At 37.0% G+C, this 17,778-nt stretch overlaps 1 protein-coding gene across 27 annotated transcripts in view; it reads left to right on the forward strand.

Moving 5' to 3' along the window:
* Window positions 1-17,778, forward strand: part of CSPP1 (centrosome and spindle pole associated protein 1) — a 136,407-nt gene that overhangs the window by 87,677 nt on the left and 30,952 nt on the right. For 17 of the 27 annotated variants that reach the window (XM_054561700.2, XM_054561698.2, XM_054561703.2 and 14 more), the window contains 7 exons: window positions 1,792-1,944; window positions 6,009-6,121; window positions 10,438-10,587; window positions 10,987-11,133; window positions 13,558-13,662; window positions 15,458-15,524; window positions 16,115-16,232. In XM_054561700.2, coding sequence (XP_054417675.1) covers window positions 1,792-1,944; window positions 6,009-6,121; window positions 10,438-10,587; window positions 10,987-11,133; window positions 13,558-13,662; window positions 15,458-15,524; window positions 16,115-16,232 — 853 coding nt within the window. The remainder of the gene's footprint in view (window positions 1-1,791; window positions 1,945-6,008; window positions 6,122-10,437; window positions 10,588-10,986; window positions 11,134-13,557; window positions 13,663-15,457; window positions 15,525-16,114; window positions 16,233-17,778) is intronic. The other 10 variants (XM_054561705.2, XM_054561706.2, XM_054561707.2 and 7 more) reach the window with 1 other exon arrangement.

Raw genomic sequence — 17,778 nt, forward strand, 5'->3', positions numbered from 1 at the left:
CTCACTGCAACCTGCCTCCCCCCCGGCTTAAGTGATCCTCCCACCTCAGCCCTCCAAGCAGCTGGGACTACAGGTACATGCCATCATGCCCAGCTAATTTTTGTATTTTCAGTAGAAATGGGATTTCACCATGTTGCCCAGGATGGTCTTAAACTCCTGAGCTCAAGTAATCCACCCTCTTTGGCCTCCCAAAGTGCTGGGATTATAGGTGTGAGCCACTACGCCTGGCCAGACTAATATATTAATCCCACTTCTGTAACAACCAAAACTGCCTCCATTACCTTCTACAGAACAAAATTGAGAGCCATTGACATGTGTTTTAGGATATTCCAGAATAGGTATCCATTCTGTGGTTTCCAGTCTTATTTGCCATTGATCTATTACATGTGCTTTATGCTCTAGTGTAGCTGGACTACTTTAATGTTGCCAGAACACTCCTCATGCTTTACCCACTTGGAGTGCTTTCTCACATTGTTCTATTTCTCTATTATGCTTTCCTACTTATCTTCATCTGTGAAGCTCCTATACATTTTCCAAGTCCAAGCTGCCCTAAATATTGTAACAGAATGTGAACCTTCCTGATTCTGAACTCCCATTCTCTTTTGTAACATTTATGTATTACTTGCCATGTTCTATCTGGAATTCTAATTGTGATTCATGTTCAAAATACATTCTTGAACATAACAGGCTTCCTGATAAATACTACTTATATCCAGGTTTAAGTTCACTTTCAGTGCTGCCATACTGTTCCAGTTTTTTGGTTTGTTTGTTTTATGGAAAACAGGTACTTTTTATTTTATTAAAGCTTTAAGTTCTGTAATCATTCAGTTCTGTTTTTGAGATTGGTTGTTTGACCCAATTCTAGGTGCTCAGATTTTTGCTGTATTAGATATCTATTCTATGTAATGAATTAACCCAAAACTTGGTGTTTTAGCATGATAAACAGTTATTATCTTGCGGTTCTGAGGGTTAGAAATTTGTGAGTGGTTTAGCTGGGTGGTTCTGTCTCAGGCTCCCTCATAATGTTGGAGTCCAAGATGTTGACCATGGCAGTAGTCATCTGAGGCTTGATGGGGACTGTAAGATTCATTTTCAATATGGCTCCCTCACATGGCTCAGGAGGCCTTAGTTCCTTGTCATATGGGCCTCTCCATAGGGCTCCCTTAGTGTCCTTATGATATGGCAGTTGGCTTTCGTCAGAGTGAATGATCCATAGATAAGCAAGGTGGAAATAATTTCTTTTATGAGGTAGCCTCAGAAGTCATATAACATTATTTCTGCAATATGCTAGTCATAAGAAGTGAGTTATTAACTCTGGACACCACTGAAGGGGAATGGAATTTAGCTTTACCCTTTGAGGGAGGATTGCCAAGTAATTTGTGAATATATTTTAAAACTCCACTCCACATAATTATGTGTTATTAGGAGACCGATGACAGGTAAATTTCACTATGAGTTGTTTTAAATTGTTGCTATATTTTTTCTATATTAAAGAAATTCTAAGTTCTGAAGTAACATAGATACTGCTAATATTGCTTTTGTGTTTTGTTAAAGATTTATGTATTGATCAATTTATCTACTAATTGAGATTATTTTTAAGGGTTATTTTTTGAAAATCTTAAAAGTTTGATAATTTTTTTTTCTCTTTTCAGGGCACCAACATATCATTGAATTATTCCCAACTTTGTCCTATTGTTTTTCTTTCTGACTCCCTATTTTAAGAAAATATATTTTGCATGCCAATTACAGAAATGTGTTTATTGAAATAAATGGCTTATTTTTTCCTCTCAGCTGATTTGAATAGGATGCACAGACAAAATATAGATGCCTACCATAACCCAGATGCAAGAACATATGAAGATAAAAGGGCTGTTGTATCTCTAGACCCAAATTTAGCCACTTCAAATGCTGAGAACCTAGAAGATGCTGCAAATAAAAGCTCAGGTTTTTAATCACATTTTTTTTTTTTTTTACATTTCTGAAATTGTTCAGTAACATTTCTGTTCTGTGACTAAGTTCTTATTAGGATCTTGAGAATTTGGCTATTCTGATACAGGAAACATAACACACTATTCATAAAATGCCTTTTCTTCATAGTTACTTTGAAAAAAGGTGAATAGGGAAAGGTTACTTCTTACTACTGTGTTTCTTCTCAGCTTTGTAACTTGCTATGTATCCTTTAGCTGCTGCTAACATTTTTATTTTGCTAGTGGGAGACATTTCTTAAAATCAAACACTCTTTTTACACACATACACAATTTGCATCTTACATCCATAGCTGTTTGAATTAGTGAAACAGTATCATTGTGATATGATAAATTGTACAGGGAAATTCATTTTTTGCTTGTTTTAGTAATCATTTACCCTCCCTTGTAAAACAGCAGTATACAAAGAAATGAAGCAATGTTTTTTTTTGTGTGAGATGGAGTCTCACTTTGTTACCCAGGCTGGAGTGCAGTGGCGTAATCTCAACTCACTGCAACCTCCACCTCCTGGGTTCAAGCAGTTCTCTACCTCAGCCTCCCAAGTAGCTGGAATTACAGGTGCCCACCACCACGCCTGGCTAATTTTTGTATTTTTAGTAGGGATGGGGTTTCACCATTTAGCCAGGCTGGTCTTGAACTTCTGACCTTGTGATCCATCCGCCTCCACCTCCCAAAGTGCCGGGATTACAGGCTTGAGCCACCGCCTGGTTACATGCCTCTTAACTACTTATCTTTGATTTACTATTAATATCCTTTAATCAAAAATTCTGTAAGATGAAAATTATTCAATATCTTTTTTTTGACATACCAGGAAAAGTTGTCAAGTATGTTAAATTGTGTTATATATTTAAAAATAAAATTTAATACACCACCTCACACTATATTTTGATGCCTATAAAACTGGCCATTTATTCATTACAAAATTCTACTTTGCTTTCACAGAAGTTTTGATTTTAGACTAGAAAAGAACTTTTCATTAGGAAGTTCTAAAATATTTGTGACTGATCATGTAGTCTTTTTTGTTTTTAACCCTTATTTTTGGCTAAACAGATAAGTGAAGTGGGGAGCTGTGATTAGAGTCATAGCCCTGCATCTTTCAAGGCTTTGATGGTAGCACACATATCTGTAGCCTTTTTGAACACTTTAAGAGATGGATTATTTACCGTTTTCATGGGCAGCTTGTACCAGTGTTTTCTAATTATGAGAAAATGCTTTCTTTGTTCTACAATATATTTTATCGGATCCAGTTTTGATTTTTAGAGCACTAAAATTGGAACCTTTGATTTTGACAATATTATTGATTTGGCTCTTTTAATTTGTAATAGTGTGTGGTAAGAACATCACAACACCTTTTCATGTTATTGCTGCTAAGAGAGAATTTTGACTTATTTCTGATATTTTTCTCATTTGCTGCTGCTTCTAGTAGTCTGTATTGAGATCTCATTGCCATACAGTCTTTCTCTACCCTTTTCTTCCATACCTGGTATTGTTTGTAGTTCTGGCTCAGCCTAGAACTTTCGCTATGTTAGTAATAACACTTTTTAGCCATCTAGCTTTGCACACCAAGCAAAAACACCAGAAAATCAACAGTTCCCATGATCCCTTCCCAAAAGCATAAGCCTGATGATTAAACATGCACAGCAAAATTTGTTGCCTATAGCCTTTCTGTACCACTGCCAGGTTTTTACGCTGGTATTGTTGCCAAGATGTTCTGTTTTAAGAATTGAATTAAAAAAACCCATAAAATGTTTACAACTCCCCTTTTTTGTGAATTGAAATTCCCAAATTAGACTTTCCTTCCCTAAGAATTAATTAATTGGCTGGGTGCAGTGGCTCACGCCTGTAATCCCAGCACTTTGGGAGGCCGAGGCAGGCGGATCATGAGGTGAGGAGATTGAGACCATCCTGGCCTACATGGTGAAACCCCATCTCTACTAAAAATACAAAAATTAGCTGGGCGTGGTGGCATGTGCCTGTAGTCCCAGCTACTTGGGAGGCTGAGGCAGGAGAATTGCTTGAACCTGGGAATAGGAGGTTGCAGTGAGCTGAGATCATGCTACTGCTCTCCACCCTGGCGACAGAGTGAGAATCCATCTCAAAAAAAAAAAAGAATTAATTAATCTAAAATAAACTTTCTCAATGCAAGAAATGATTCAAAGCCACCTAATTTTGTGCTATGCCATATATATGTGTATGAATGCATGTGTGTGTATGTTTGTACACACAGACACATATCTTTGCATATATGTAGCATTTGATATTTTAAAAGCCTGAAGGAACTTGAATATAGCTGAAAATTGAATGTTACAACATGTGTTTAAGTTTCCTTATCCTCTAATATTTTATCTTCATTAGGTTTGTTTCTGATGCCCTTTATAATGTTCATTATTTTTTCTTTTATTTTATGGTTTTTGGATGAGCTGTGGCTTATGAAGTCTAATACGAATTTGGCTTAAATTTATTTTTTTGGCTTATCATGCCAAGATACATTTCTGCTTTCTTTGTATATAGCAAGTGTTTCCCTATGATTTTCCTTTTATAGTTGATTCATTTCTAAAAGGACTTCTCTTGTCTGTCTCTAATAATATTTCTTCTCTAATTGCCCCAAAGGTTTAGAATAGGAGTGAGCATCCCGGTGAAACATGCTACTCAAGTTTGTTTTGCTAATCAGCTTTTCCACCACAGCATAAAATTTAAAAGAGCCTTCAAGGTGTATATTTAGTTTGTTTTCAGTAGGAAAATTTTCTAGAGGGAAAAAATATTCATAATGTTTAAATATTGATTTGGCTTTCTGCCAGTCTGTTCAAATAAGCATTAATAAATTTAAATACAAAAGCAAAATAGACCTGACTGATAGCTGAACTGCAAAGCAATTTGCCTATACGAAACTACATGCGAGAAATACATGCTTTAGGCTGGGCGTGGTGGCTCACGCCTGTAATCCCAGCACTTTTGGAGGCCGAGGCGGGCGGATCATCTGAGGGTCAGGAGTTAGAGACCAGCCTGGCCAACGTGACGAAATCCCGTCTCAACTAAAAATACAAAAAAAAATTAGCCAGGCGTGGTGGCACATGCCTGTAGTCCCAGCTACTTGGGAGGCTGAAGCAGGAGAATAGCTTGAACCTGGGAGGCAGAGGTTGCAGTGAGCCGAGATCATGCCACTGCACTCCAGCCTGGGTGACAGAGCATGACTCTGTCTCAAAAAACAAAAAAAGAAGTACATGCTTTAGTTTAATGGTATAAAGAATGAGTCAGAAACTCAAAAATAATATAAAAAGTTGTATGAGGCTTAAATTTAAATGTCATTTTTTTCCCATCTGCATTCAAAGAGACTCTAAGGGTATAATTGTTTTTCGAATTGCTTTTATGAAATAATTTTTTCCATTCCAAGAATATATGATACTGTTTATAGGTAATATATGCTAAAAAATTTTTGTTCATGTTTATATCTCATTAATTTGAGAGTTTTAAAAATAAAAACGATTACAATAATTAAGACGCATTCTAATTTGTTAAATATGTTTTTCAAAGCTGACTTTCTATTCTGTCATTTAAGCTATTGGGAAGAATTTTGAAATTACTGATTTTTAAAAACAATTTTAGAAAATTTTAAATATATGTTACGTAATACATTTTAATATGTTATTAAGCAATATTTTTAAGTAAAGGATATTCACATACTGAAGAATGTAAATATGTACTTTTTTTCTCTTTATAAATTCTATTTTAAAGCCTTTGTTGCAATGAGGGTTGTTTAAGCTGTTAGCTTTTATGTTTCCTTTGTATCTTTCAGGTATTATTTGATTTTTTAAACTGTTAATTTTATTTTAGTATTACCATTTTTCTTTCTCTTACTACTGTTCATCTGATCTTCAGATTCTAATCTCAACCTTCCCCTTCTGATTTTAATCTTTGGACTTTTTTTTTTAAAAAATGAATTTATTAGCAAACTGTTCATTCTTTAACTGTTACATTTTCTAAGCATTGACTAATAGTATGTTTTTGCAAAATATTTCTTTCAAGGTCATATGCAAACACAGAGCTCTCCTTTTGCTCGGGGAAATGTATTTGGTGAGCCTCCAACTGAACTTCAGGTTAAACAGCAAGAATTATACAAGAATTTTCTTCGTTTTCAGGTGAAATGCTATTTGATCAGTTTCAAAGTTTCATGAGATTTTAATAAACAAAACTTGCAAAGATTTTCTCCAGGATAAATACTAAATTCTAAAATGCCATACTGTTATCTAAAATATCTAATTTATATCAGATCAGATATCAGTAGTACAAAAGTTATTTCATTTCAAGGAAATAAACAGATGTATTAAGTATAGTAGTTGACTTAATCTTTATTTTATTAAATCATTAATTTTTTTTATTTTTTTGAAACAGAGTCTTGTTCTGTCTACCCAGGCTAGGGTGTAGTGATGAGATCTTCGCTCACTGCAACCTCCGCCTCCTGGCTTTAAGTGATTCTCCTGCCTCAGCCTCCTGAGTAGCTGGGACTACAGGTGCCTGCCACCATGCCCGGCTAATTTTTTATATTTTTAGTAGAGACGGGGTTTCACTGTGTTAGCCAGGATGGTCTTGATTTTCTGACCTCGTGATCTGCCTACCTCGGCCTCTCAAAGTGCTGGGATTACAGGCGTGAGCCACCGCATCTGACCAATTTTTGTATTTTTAACAGAGATGGGATTTCACCATCTTGGCCAGGCTGGTCTCGAACTACTGACCTCAAGTGATCTTCCCGCTTTGGTCCCCCGAAGTGCTGGGATTACAGGTGTAAGCCACCACGCCCAGCCTAAATCATTAATTTTAAATCAAAGAATGCTGAGATTTTAAAAACTGACTTACTAAAATATTCATCTATTAGGCAGAGAATGCATCTTTCTAGATATTTGTAAGTTATTAGAAAATCAATAGATTTTTCCAAATGATTTGATATTCTTGACTTATTATTACAGATTGTAAATAAATAAAAATTAGATTTATGATAATCACAGTTTACGATTATTTGCCCCATTTATGTATATAAGTAAATAGCATTTAACATAGTAGAAATGCCCAGACTATTCGCAAAGGAAGACACTTGAACATCCAGTGTTTATGAAACAAACAGACTTACTCCCATACTGGGGGTACCCTGGGCTGAGTCCTAGGGATGGAGCCTGAGATGAATGTGAGATACTTGCCCATGAGGGACTCACAGTTTCTTCTTTCCCTACCTCCCTCCCCTTCACACTCACACTTAGACACCAGTGTCAGATTAATCTTATGGCCTGGTTAATTCTCCTTTGATATGACTTTTCACCTGCTATTCTTCTTTACTTAAAATCTGGTGGTAGCTTTTCTTTGCCTACAGAAATTATCTCAACTCTTGAACCTAACATTTAAGGTTATGTAATCTAACTCCAAACTCTTAAACAGATGACCTCAAACATATCTTCTTTTTAATCCTAATTATTCTTGACTCTTAAATAAGGCAGTGACATAATGGATATAGCCTTTAAGGATGATTGATATTAGGCTGGGTATGGTGGCTCACACCTGTAATGCCAGCACTTTGGGAGGCCAAGGTGGGCAGATCTCTTGAGCACAGGAGTTTGAGACTAGCCTGGGCAACATGATGAAACCCCATTTCTACAAAAAATTAGCCAGGCATTGTAGTATGTGCCTGTCACCCCAGCTACTCGGGAGGCTGAGGTGGGAGGATGCTTGAGCCCAGGAGGCAAAGGTTGCAGTGAGCCAAGATATGCCACTTTATTCCTGCCTGGATGACAGAGTGAAAAAAGGATGATTGATGTGACATCACTGTTTAAGATACAATAATAGAGGATTAAAAAGAGTGGAAGCAGGGATATTTTACTAGCGTGGGTGACAGTGGAAATGGATGGAAAGTCCTTTTTAAGGTTCAACAGAAACAATATAGATATTAAATGTGAGAAACTGGTATCAGAGGTCCCAATATTGTGCACTCAAGTCAGGTAGCAGCAAGTTGAGCGTTCAGAGTCCCTGTTGAACGTAAAGGACCGTGTGGTATATTGACCATGACAGCAGGTCATAATTTAAGTACCTCCTCTAATGCTTAGCAGTTCTTACCATGGTCTAAGGTAGAATTCAGCCAAAAAAAAAAACTTATAATTGTATAGACTTTTATTGTTTTTGAGATACTTTTACATATAGTATCTCATCAAACCTCAGATTTCTCTGAGAGAGGTTTTATTATCTCTGTTTAATAACATACAACTAATACACAGACTAACAGGCTTGCCCAGGGTGTCACAGCTAGCAAATTGTGAGGCCTTGGTTGAACCCAAGTCTCCAGTCTTCAAGTGTAATATCTATGGATATCACACTTCTATTTATAGGATTCACTAGGAAGTCTTTACCTCTAGAAAAGTATGGTAATGGGGGAAGCTTTAACTATTTTAGTTTCAATCTTCAGTTCTTCCACCCTGTCAACCCTCAATTTATCTGTGAATGGATTGCTTTCAGATGATGGTTTTTAAATTTTTCTTTCAGCAGCCTCTTCAAAATCTCTTCTCCCACCTCAAACAAAACCTAATATGTAATTCTAAGAAAATGTAAAATAGATCAATGGTATTTATTATTACTGTCAACAATATAATGTCAGATAAAAAGTATCCAAAACTTTTGTTAAAAAAAATTATGAAATGTTCAAATCTGTGCACAAAGATGGTAAGAAATTAGCCTGAGGTCTGTACGAGTAAGTTCTACAGTTAGCTCAAGTTAATGCATCAGAAGTCTTCATGCTGTTAAAATTTGGTGAATATTAATAACACTTGTGAATGTTTGACATTTTTAATCACAGCTTTAAAAATAGTTAACAAATAAAATATTTTTAAGAACTCTGAAGCATTTTTGTGTTATGTAATTGGAAAACCATGACAGGAAGATAGCTTTCCCTGCTTTCCAGACCAGAAAGCTGTTGAACAACTGTCTAGCTTTCCTGTTGGCACTGAGCTTTGGATCCATTAGGTTTATGATCCATTAATAGCTTAAAAATTGGTATTCTTTGATTTTGATGGAAAAGTGACCCCTGTGAATGTGATTTTTTTTTTTCCATGGAGTAGGAAGAAGGGGGAATTGAGTATTGAATATGAAATTTTGATGAATTATAAATAATGTTTTCTTTAGGCATATTGGACTTGAAGAAGTGATTGCATGCAAATTGCTAACTAAAAGTACTAAATATTAGGCTTGTGCATATTTAATAATGTTGTGAGAAAGAAGTGCTGGAAAAAGCCCTAGTATATAAAATCATAGGATGTGTTAGAAGATTAAAGTTCTTTTTCTTTTTAAAGACAGAGTCTTACTCTGTCGCCCAGGCTGGAGTGCAGTGGTACAATCTCAGCTCACTGCAACCGCTGCCTCCTGGGTTCAAGTGATTCTCCTGTCTCAGCCTCCTAAGTAGCTGGGATTACAGGCACGCGCCACCACACCTGGCTAATTTTTGTATTTTTAGTGGAGACGGGGTTACACCATGTTGGCCAGGCCGGTTTCAAACTCCTGACCTCAGGTGAGCCACTGCACCTGGCCAGATTAAAGTTCTTGTAGCTCAAAAATTAACAGCACTAGATAGAGCAACCTTGAAGCTAGAGGAAGTACAGACAAGAAAAACAAAAATATGCTGAGTAGTATGATCCATACCTAAGGATAACTAAAATCTGTTGATAACCTTAAACCAGAGACATGAATACCTGGTTCCCGTGCTGCCATTCTTCCCTGCCTCATTCATCGGGGATGTGGACTATCTATCTCTTAGGGCCTTCTTTCCTTCAAATCTTAGGCTCTAGAGTACTCAACGCTGCAGACTCCAGGTAGCATTCAAGATGAAACTTAATTGTGAGTCCTTGTGACCTAAATCCTCCTCCACCTAATAGTTTTAGTTCTTTCTCCATTAACCTATATAGTTAGGAAATAACAAAGGGCATTTGGGAGAAATGGCGTCTTGCATTAAAAAATGATTGAATACTAAAATACTAATTTCACTGTTACTTTAGAATAATCAATTCCAAGAATTTTGACATATAATATAGCAGCAATCACTATAGAATAATATAATCATGAATTAATTGCTTCTATCTATTTAGGAGGAACTTTTATGTTCCTTATGTTGTTTCACTTTAATTCTTTAAGCACTCCTTTGAGATGTAGGCATTAATAACTGTGTTTACCAGAAAAAAGAGAAAACTGAGGACAAGCAAGTTTCTTAAGGTCACACAGTCTGTTTGGTGAAACTGGAATTTAACTCAAAGCTTTTAACAGTACAGTAAATCATGTAGCCTCCCTGAAAATACAAGAGACTGAAAAATTTAGGAACATGCAAAAAGAGGGTACGAGTGTTGAGTTTATATGCTATCAGGAAAAAAATAGGTGATATTCTAACTTTTCAATAGTTTTACAAGATAAATAACTAAGTTTAATTCTTTAGATTGAGGAAAAGAAACAAAGAGAGGAAGCAGAGCGAGAGAGACTGAGAATTGCAGAAGAAAAAGAAGAAAGACGGCTTGCAGAACAGAGGGCACGAATTCAGCAGGAGTATGAAGAGGAACAGGAAAAGAAAAGGGAGAAAGAGGAGGAGGTACATCTTTTTTCCCTATTGTATTTTACTACTTAGTCTGAGGGTGAAATCTTTATTTTGACTTGAAAAGGTATTTCTTACTTATAAAGGAGGACAGTGTTGGAGTACATTTAGAAAATATCAGATCAAGATATATTCATTGGATATTATTTTATTAAGGTGAAAGGGTAATTTAAGAAAGGAGATAAGTGATGACTTTAAAAATATAGATGTAGGCTGACTGAAGACTTTATAAAAGATGCCTAATATTTTATTTTTAAGCGGACAACTTATGTTAAAGAACACCATATCATGTCATCTATATCTTTATCTCATTTTATCAGATAAATAAGGTAGCACATTTTTTAGTGTACTATAAAAGGAATATATGGAATGCATATTTTTCTATTTATTTTAAAGCAAAGGCTAAAAAATGAAGAGCATATTCGGTTAGCTGAAGAAAGACAAAAAGAAGCAGAAAGAAAGAAGAAAGAAGAAGAAGAAAAATATAACCTGCAACTTCAGCACTACTATGAAAGAGACAGTTTGATTGGGGAAGAAACAAAGGTAAGTTTCAGACAAAAATGTCAATCAAATCCATAGTTTAACCCACTTTCACTGTGAGAGTTGTATAGTTGTTAGAAAAGGGGAAAAAGAGGAGGAGGTGCTTTTGTTCCTGTTCTGTCTTACTGTTTAGTCTGGACACAATGTACTGAACTTTGTATATGAGGTACTGTCACTGTGCTTTGTTGGTATTTTCTGTCCATTGAAGGTAATGGATTTACTTACTTCCGCCATTCTTAGTCTCGTTCCCATGGTGTATGCGGTGCCACCCAAGAATATGGTCTGCAGACAGTACAACATGAACTGTTTGTTATGGTTCATGACAAGACTAATACAGAAAGTGAGAGTGAGAGTGGTTTTATATATATATATTCTTTTTTTTTTTTTTTGGAGACATAATCTCACTCTGTTGCCTAGGCTCTGGAGTGCAGTGGCACAATCTTGGCTCACTGCACCTCCACCTCCTGGGTTCAGGCAGTTCTCCTGCCTCAGCCTCTCGAGTAGCTGGGACTACAGGCACATGCCGTCATGCCCAGCTAATTTTTGTATTTTTAGCAGAGACGGGGTTTCACCATGTTGGCCAGACTGGTCTCAAACTCCTGACCTCAGGTGATCCACCCACCTCTGCCTCCCAGAGTGCTGAGATTACAGGAGTGAGCCACCACGCCCGGCCTTCTTTCTTTCTTTCTTTCTTTTTTTTTTTTTAAGAGACCAGGTCTTGCTATGTTGCCCAGGCTGATCTCAAATTTTTGGGCTCAAGTTATCCTCCTGCCTCAGCCTCCCAAAGTGGTGGGATTGCAGGTGTGAGCCACCACACCCTGCCTCACAGATAATTTTTTATTGTAAAATTCATCATTTAAGAATTTAAGGTCGAGGTGGGCGGATCACTTGAGGCCAGGAGATCGAGACCAGCCTGGGCAATATGGTGAAACCCCGTCTCTATAACAAATACAAAAATTAGCCGGGTGTGGTGGCAGGCACCTGTAGTCCCAGCTACTCAGGAGGCTGAGGCAGGAGAATCGCTTGAACTTGGGAGGCGGAGGTTGCAGTGAGCCGTGATTGCACTGTGGCACTCCAGCCTGGGTGACAGAGTGAGACTCCATCTCAAAAAAAAAAAAAGAATTAAACAGAATTGTTAGTTTCCCATAATTATATTTCTTGTAATTTCTTATGTTTTTGAAAAATGCTATTTTTTTAGGAATATATACTTGTATGATGTTATAATTTAATTGTAAAGTAACATAAAGTTTTAAATCAGCTTTATCCCATTTAATGCACTTGGCTTTCTGAAATTAACATTGCTGTCATTTTCTTTCATTTATGTATGTCTGATATATATATATTTTTGTCTATTCCTTCAGTTTTACCTTTGTGTCACCATATTTTTTATTTAGTTAGCTTCTATCTTTGTTTAATTTTTAAAATCCTAATCTGAGTTATCATCTTTTTATTTTTATTTATTTATTTATTTATTTAGAGATAGAGACTCACTCTGTCGCCCAGGCTGGAGTGCAGTGGTGCAATCTCGGCTCACTGCAACTTCCGCCTCCCAGGTTCAAGTGATTCTCCTGCCCTAGCCTCCCCAGTAGCTGGAATTACAGGTGCAAACTACCACACCTGGCTAATTTTTGTTAGAGATGGGGTTTCACCATGTTGGCCAGGCTGGTCTTGAACTCCTGTCCTCAGGTGACCTGCCTGCTTGGCCTCCCAAAGTGCTGGGATTATAGACATGAGCCACTGCATCTGGCCTAATCTTTTAAAATAGGGATATCTAAATCCATTTATGTTTATCAAACTAATGTCTTTGCATTAATTGCATTTCTGAGTTTTTTGTGTTTTTCTTCCTTGATAGCTTTTTGGTCTTTTGTTTTGTGTACTATGGCTTGTTTGCTCCATCCTCTACAGGGATTTAGAATGTCTATGTTGTATTTACAATGAAGTTTTTGGATTATAAGGTTTAATACACTATAAACTGAAATATAGAACCCCATCGTCATCTTGAAAAGTCCCTCATCCATGATGCTGTTAGTGATTAGATCTAGATTTTAGAGGTTGATTTGTATTGCTTTCCAGAAGAAGGATTTTGTTATTTAGTTTTTTTGTATTGTCATGGTACCTTTTTATTATTAAAGATGATTCTTTAGTTTTGTTATATTTTTCTTTTTTGTTGCTTTGAGTTTGTTGATTTTTTAAATCCTAATCTGTCATACTGTTTTAATAAAGATGTCTAAATCCATTTATGTTTATCATAACCAACATGTTTGATCTTATGTAATTGAATTTCTGACTTTTTTAAAAAGCATTTTATTAAAGCAATAACAATCTAAACTTCTTAGATGACTTTCTTAACTATAAGGGGGGGTGTGTGTGTATATGTGTGTGAGTGTGATGAAGCAAATATGCTCTTAAATTTTTAAAATTTTTCAGCGCATGAGACAGCCTTCTCCTATAGTTCCTGCTCTTCAGAACAAAATTGCAAGCAAACTCCAAAGACCTCCTTCAGTTGACAGCATCATACGTTCCTTTATTCATGTATGTACTTTCGTTTTTATTTGTTCATCCTAGCTCAGTTATTTTGGATTGGGGGATCGAATGAAATTTTCTTTTTCATTATATTTGGATAGGTTAAATTTTTTCAGATCTGAAATACGGTGATATCTACAGAAATTTGCCTGCTGCTTCGATTGTAACTGATAGTGCTTGGTGCCCTAAAGTTTCTTTTGACAAACCATAATTTAGCCCCTCAAGCTAGCTAGCTGTAGATATGCTCATTGAGTCTGTTATACTTTAGATTGAACTACAAGGAAAAGAGAACATGGAAAATGTTCTAAGATTGATCCTCAAGTTGATGCCTTGAAGAGGAGGGTGAGGGATTATCAGCTTGTGGAAAGTCGTGGAGAGCAATGTAAGCTCATGGCACATGTGGAGAATCTTCCATGGTGTGCTCTGGCCTGATGATGCCTGTGCATTAAGGCAGCAGAGGGGGTGGAGGTCAGAACATGTGTGGCATGCTGTATGGAGTGCTAAGAGCTTTGATTTTGTTCCATAGGCTGGTAGATTCCAGACAGGCTAATTAGCAGAATAGGTAAAGAAATGTGTCAGAAGAACATGTTTCTGAATCCCACCCTTTGAGATTCTGATTTAGTAGGTCTGTGGTAGATAATGCATGGGAATTCATTGTAATATTTAAGTAGGGTAATGACATGGCCACTTTTGTATAATGTTTTTTCAGGCAATGGTGTGGAGATAAGTTTTGGAGGTGGGGCAAGACTAAACATGGAGATAAGATGCTTTTGCACAAGTCCAGATGTGAGACTGAGGACCCAAACAAAGGCAGTGACACCAAGAACTGAGAAGGTGTGACAGCTTTATGATACATTTAAGAGACATAGTAGTACTATTTGTTGAGTGTGTGGTGGGTAGGAGTCTATGATAACTTTCAAGTTTTTGGTGAGGGTTATATAGAGTAGGCAGTTGAAAATATGAATTGTGGCAGCAGAATGAGTTCTGGACTCGATTTGTAGTTCTGGACACCATCAACATATTGGTGCTTGTTAAATTAGTACCATTGTCTACAATGAGTGTCTACAAGAGAAGTAAAGGAGGCTGAGAATAGAATACTGGGGCATTATGAACATTTGAGAAGCAGTGAAAGGAATGGACAGAGGGTGAGAGAGGATGGCAGTGACGGCAGTTGCGACTGGCCAAGTAAAATGCCCACTGAATGTGTCACTTGGGGGTCACTTGATGACTTTGGTGGAGGCAGTATTGTTGGAATGATGGGTGTGAAAGCAAAGGCCATAGCTGTGTGTTGAGAAGTGAATGAGAATAGGCAGTAGACCCAAAAGTACTGCATTTACTGTTCTTTAAGGAAGCTCAGCTGTGAAGGGAAGGACAGAATGGACAGGAGACAGTGAGCAATGAAGGGTGAGGTAAAATTTTTTTTTAAGAAAGGGAGAGGTTTTTACACATAGGCTGAGAGGAAGGTGCTTGGAGAGAGGAAGTTGGAAAAAAAGAATAATCGGAGGAGAATGGGAGTCAATTATCAGATACAGAGTACAGGTGAAGGGATTCTGTTTGGGTAGAGGCAAGGACACTTCTATCGTGATGAGAAGGAAGAATAGATATACATGGTAGATACACTCTAGAATAGATATAAAAGGTGGATATACTCTACCTTGGGTAGAGTATATCTGGGTAAGTTTTGCAGGTAGGATAGTGTGGAGTTTGGTTTCCTTTACATATAAGTACTTCGAAAAATTACTCCCTTCAAGCTTCTGTGTAGGGAAGACATACTGAGCATGTCTTTGTCATTATTGTTAAACAGGAAAGTTCCATGTCCAGGGCACAGTCACCCCCGGTACCTGCCAGGAAAAATCAGCTCCGTGCAGAAGGTAGAGTTAACTACTAAACCTGTTACCTAGAGTATTTCTCTTTTTAACTTTTCATTTTGAAATAATTATAAACTAATAGAAAATTGCAGAAACAGTATAGAGAGGTAGATGCTGTGTACCCTTTCTCCAACTTTCCCCTGGGGTAACATCTTAGGTAGTACAGTCTCATAGCCAGGAAGTGGACATTGGTGTGGTCCACAGACCATCAGATTTTACCAGTTTTTACACGCATTTATGTATGTGTATTTCTGTGCATTTTTATCATGCACAATTTGTGTGACTCCACTGCAATCAAGATGCAGAACTGTTCCATCACCATAAAGGAACTTCCTTGTGCCTCTCCTTTATAGTTGCACTCCCCCAAGAATATCACTTCTGAAATTCCTATATTATAAAAAATGTACTTGTGGGTCCTAATGACATTCATAATTATGATCTGTGTATGTGTATATATATAAAATGTTAAAATATCTTTCATAAAATTGTCTGTCTGAGCAGTTTCACTTTATTATTAGTCAGGTTGTGTTTTAATGTTTAGTCTTTTGTTCTTATTCCTGTCTTGTGTTTTACTTATCAATGGGAATTTGCAGAGGAGAAAAAAAATGTAATTATGGAATTATCAGAAATGAGAAAACAGCTTCGTAGTGAAGAGAGGCGTCTACAAGAGCGATTGCTACACATGGACAGTGATGATGAAATTCCTATCAGGCAAGTTTAGAATTGCACTTTTTGTTTTCTCTTGAGTTCTTTTATCTTACTTCACCTATCCAGTAATTTTGTAGTTTGGGAACAGGACTAATTCATCTTACTTAAAATCTCCTTACTTTCCTTTTCTTTGTCTTTTACAAAATCAGCTGTAGAAATGTAGTTCTCAAGGGGATTCATGTTGTAGGAATGGAAATTTCCGGGTTGGAATAATTACAGACAGTAGTTGCATTTTAGAACTGTTTTTTATATTTTCCATTAATAACATAGCTTTCTGAAATACTTTTTTTCAACAAAATCACTTACAGGCTACCGAACATTTCTGATCATTTTTGCCAGGAGTCATAAATTTCATAAAGCAGTGTTCTTCAAACTTCAGTTTGCACTGTTTTAGTAGGCTGTAAAATCAACGTAGTGGGTAACTACCACATTTTCTTTCTTTCTCTTTTTAAAAATAAACTTTCTATTTTGGGATAATTTTGATTATAAAAAAGTTGCAGGCTGGGTGCAGTTTCTCACGCCTGTAATCCCAGCACTTTTGGGAGGCCAAGGCAGACGGATCACGAGGTCAGAAGATCGAGACCATCCTGTCTAACACAGTGAAACCCCGTCTCTACTAAAAATACAAAAAATTAACTGGGTGTGGTGGCATGCACCTGTGGTCCCAGCTACTCAGGAGGCTGAGGCAGGAGAATGGCGTGAACCCAGGAGGTGGAGGTTGCAGTGAGCCAAGATCACACCACTGCACTCCAGCCTAGGTGACAGAGTGAGACTCTGTCTCATGAAAAAAAAAAGTTGCAAACAATACAGAGAGTTTCTGTACACCCTTCATCCGGTTTTTCCTATTGTTAACATCTTGTATTACCATGGTATGTTTGTCACAACTCAGAGGCTGACATTAGAACATTACTGTGAACTAAATTTGAGACTCTGGATTTCTCCAGTTTTCTACTAATGTTCTCCTTCTGTTCATGGGCCCCATACAAGATGTGCCACATTGCATTTAGTTGTCATGTCTCCCAGTCTCCTCGGGTCTGGGACAGTTTCCCAGTCTTCTCTTGTTTTTCTTGTGAAAGTCTAGATGGGCACTGGCCAGGTATCCTGTAGAATGCCTCCTCCTCCAGTCTGGATTTGTCTGATGTTTTCTGATGATTAGACTGGGATTAAGGGTTTCTGGAAAGAAGAGCACAGGCATTGTTCTGACATCACATCATCACATTCTATCAGGGGTACATGATATCCACATGATACCTCTGGAAATGTTAACCTTGGTTAAAGTAGTGTTTGCCAGGATTCTCCACTAGAAAGTTAACTATTCTTTGGTCACAAATCACTAAATCTAGCGCACCTGCAAGAGTGAGAAGGAGGTGGAATTAAGCTTCATCTCTTGGAGCAGGGGTTACCTACATACAGTTTTTAGAATTCTTCCATAAGAAAGACTTGTCTCTTCTTCTTCCATTTATTTATTTATTCAATCATTTATTTATTACTGTCATCTCATATATATTTATCTTATACTTTGGGTTATAAGCCAGTGCTACATTATTTT

The sequence above is a fragment of the Pongo abelii genome, chromosome 7 (assembly GCF_028885655.2).
Source record: "Pongo abelii isolate AG06213 chromosome 7, NHGRI_mPonAbe1-v2.0_pri, whole genome shotgun sequence".
NCBI classification, from domain to species: domain Eukaryota; kingdom Metazoa; phylum Chordata; class Mammalia; order Primates; family Hominidae; genus Pongo; species Pongo abelii.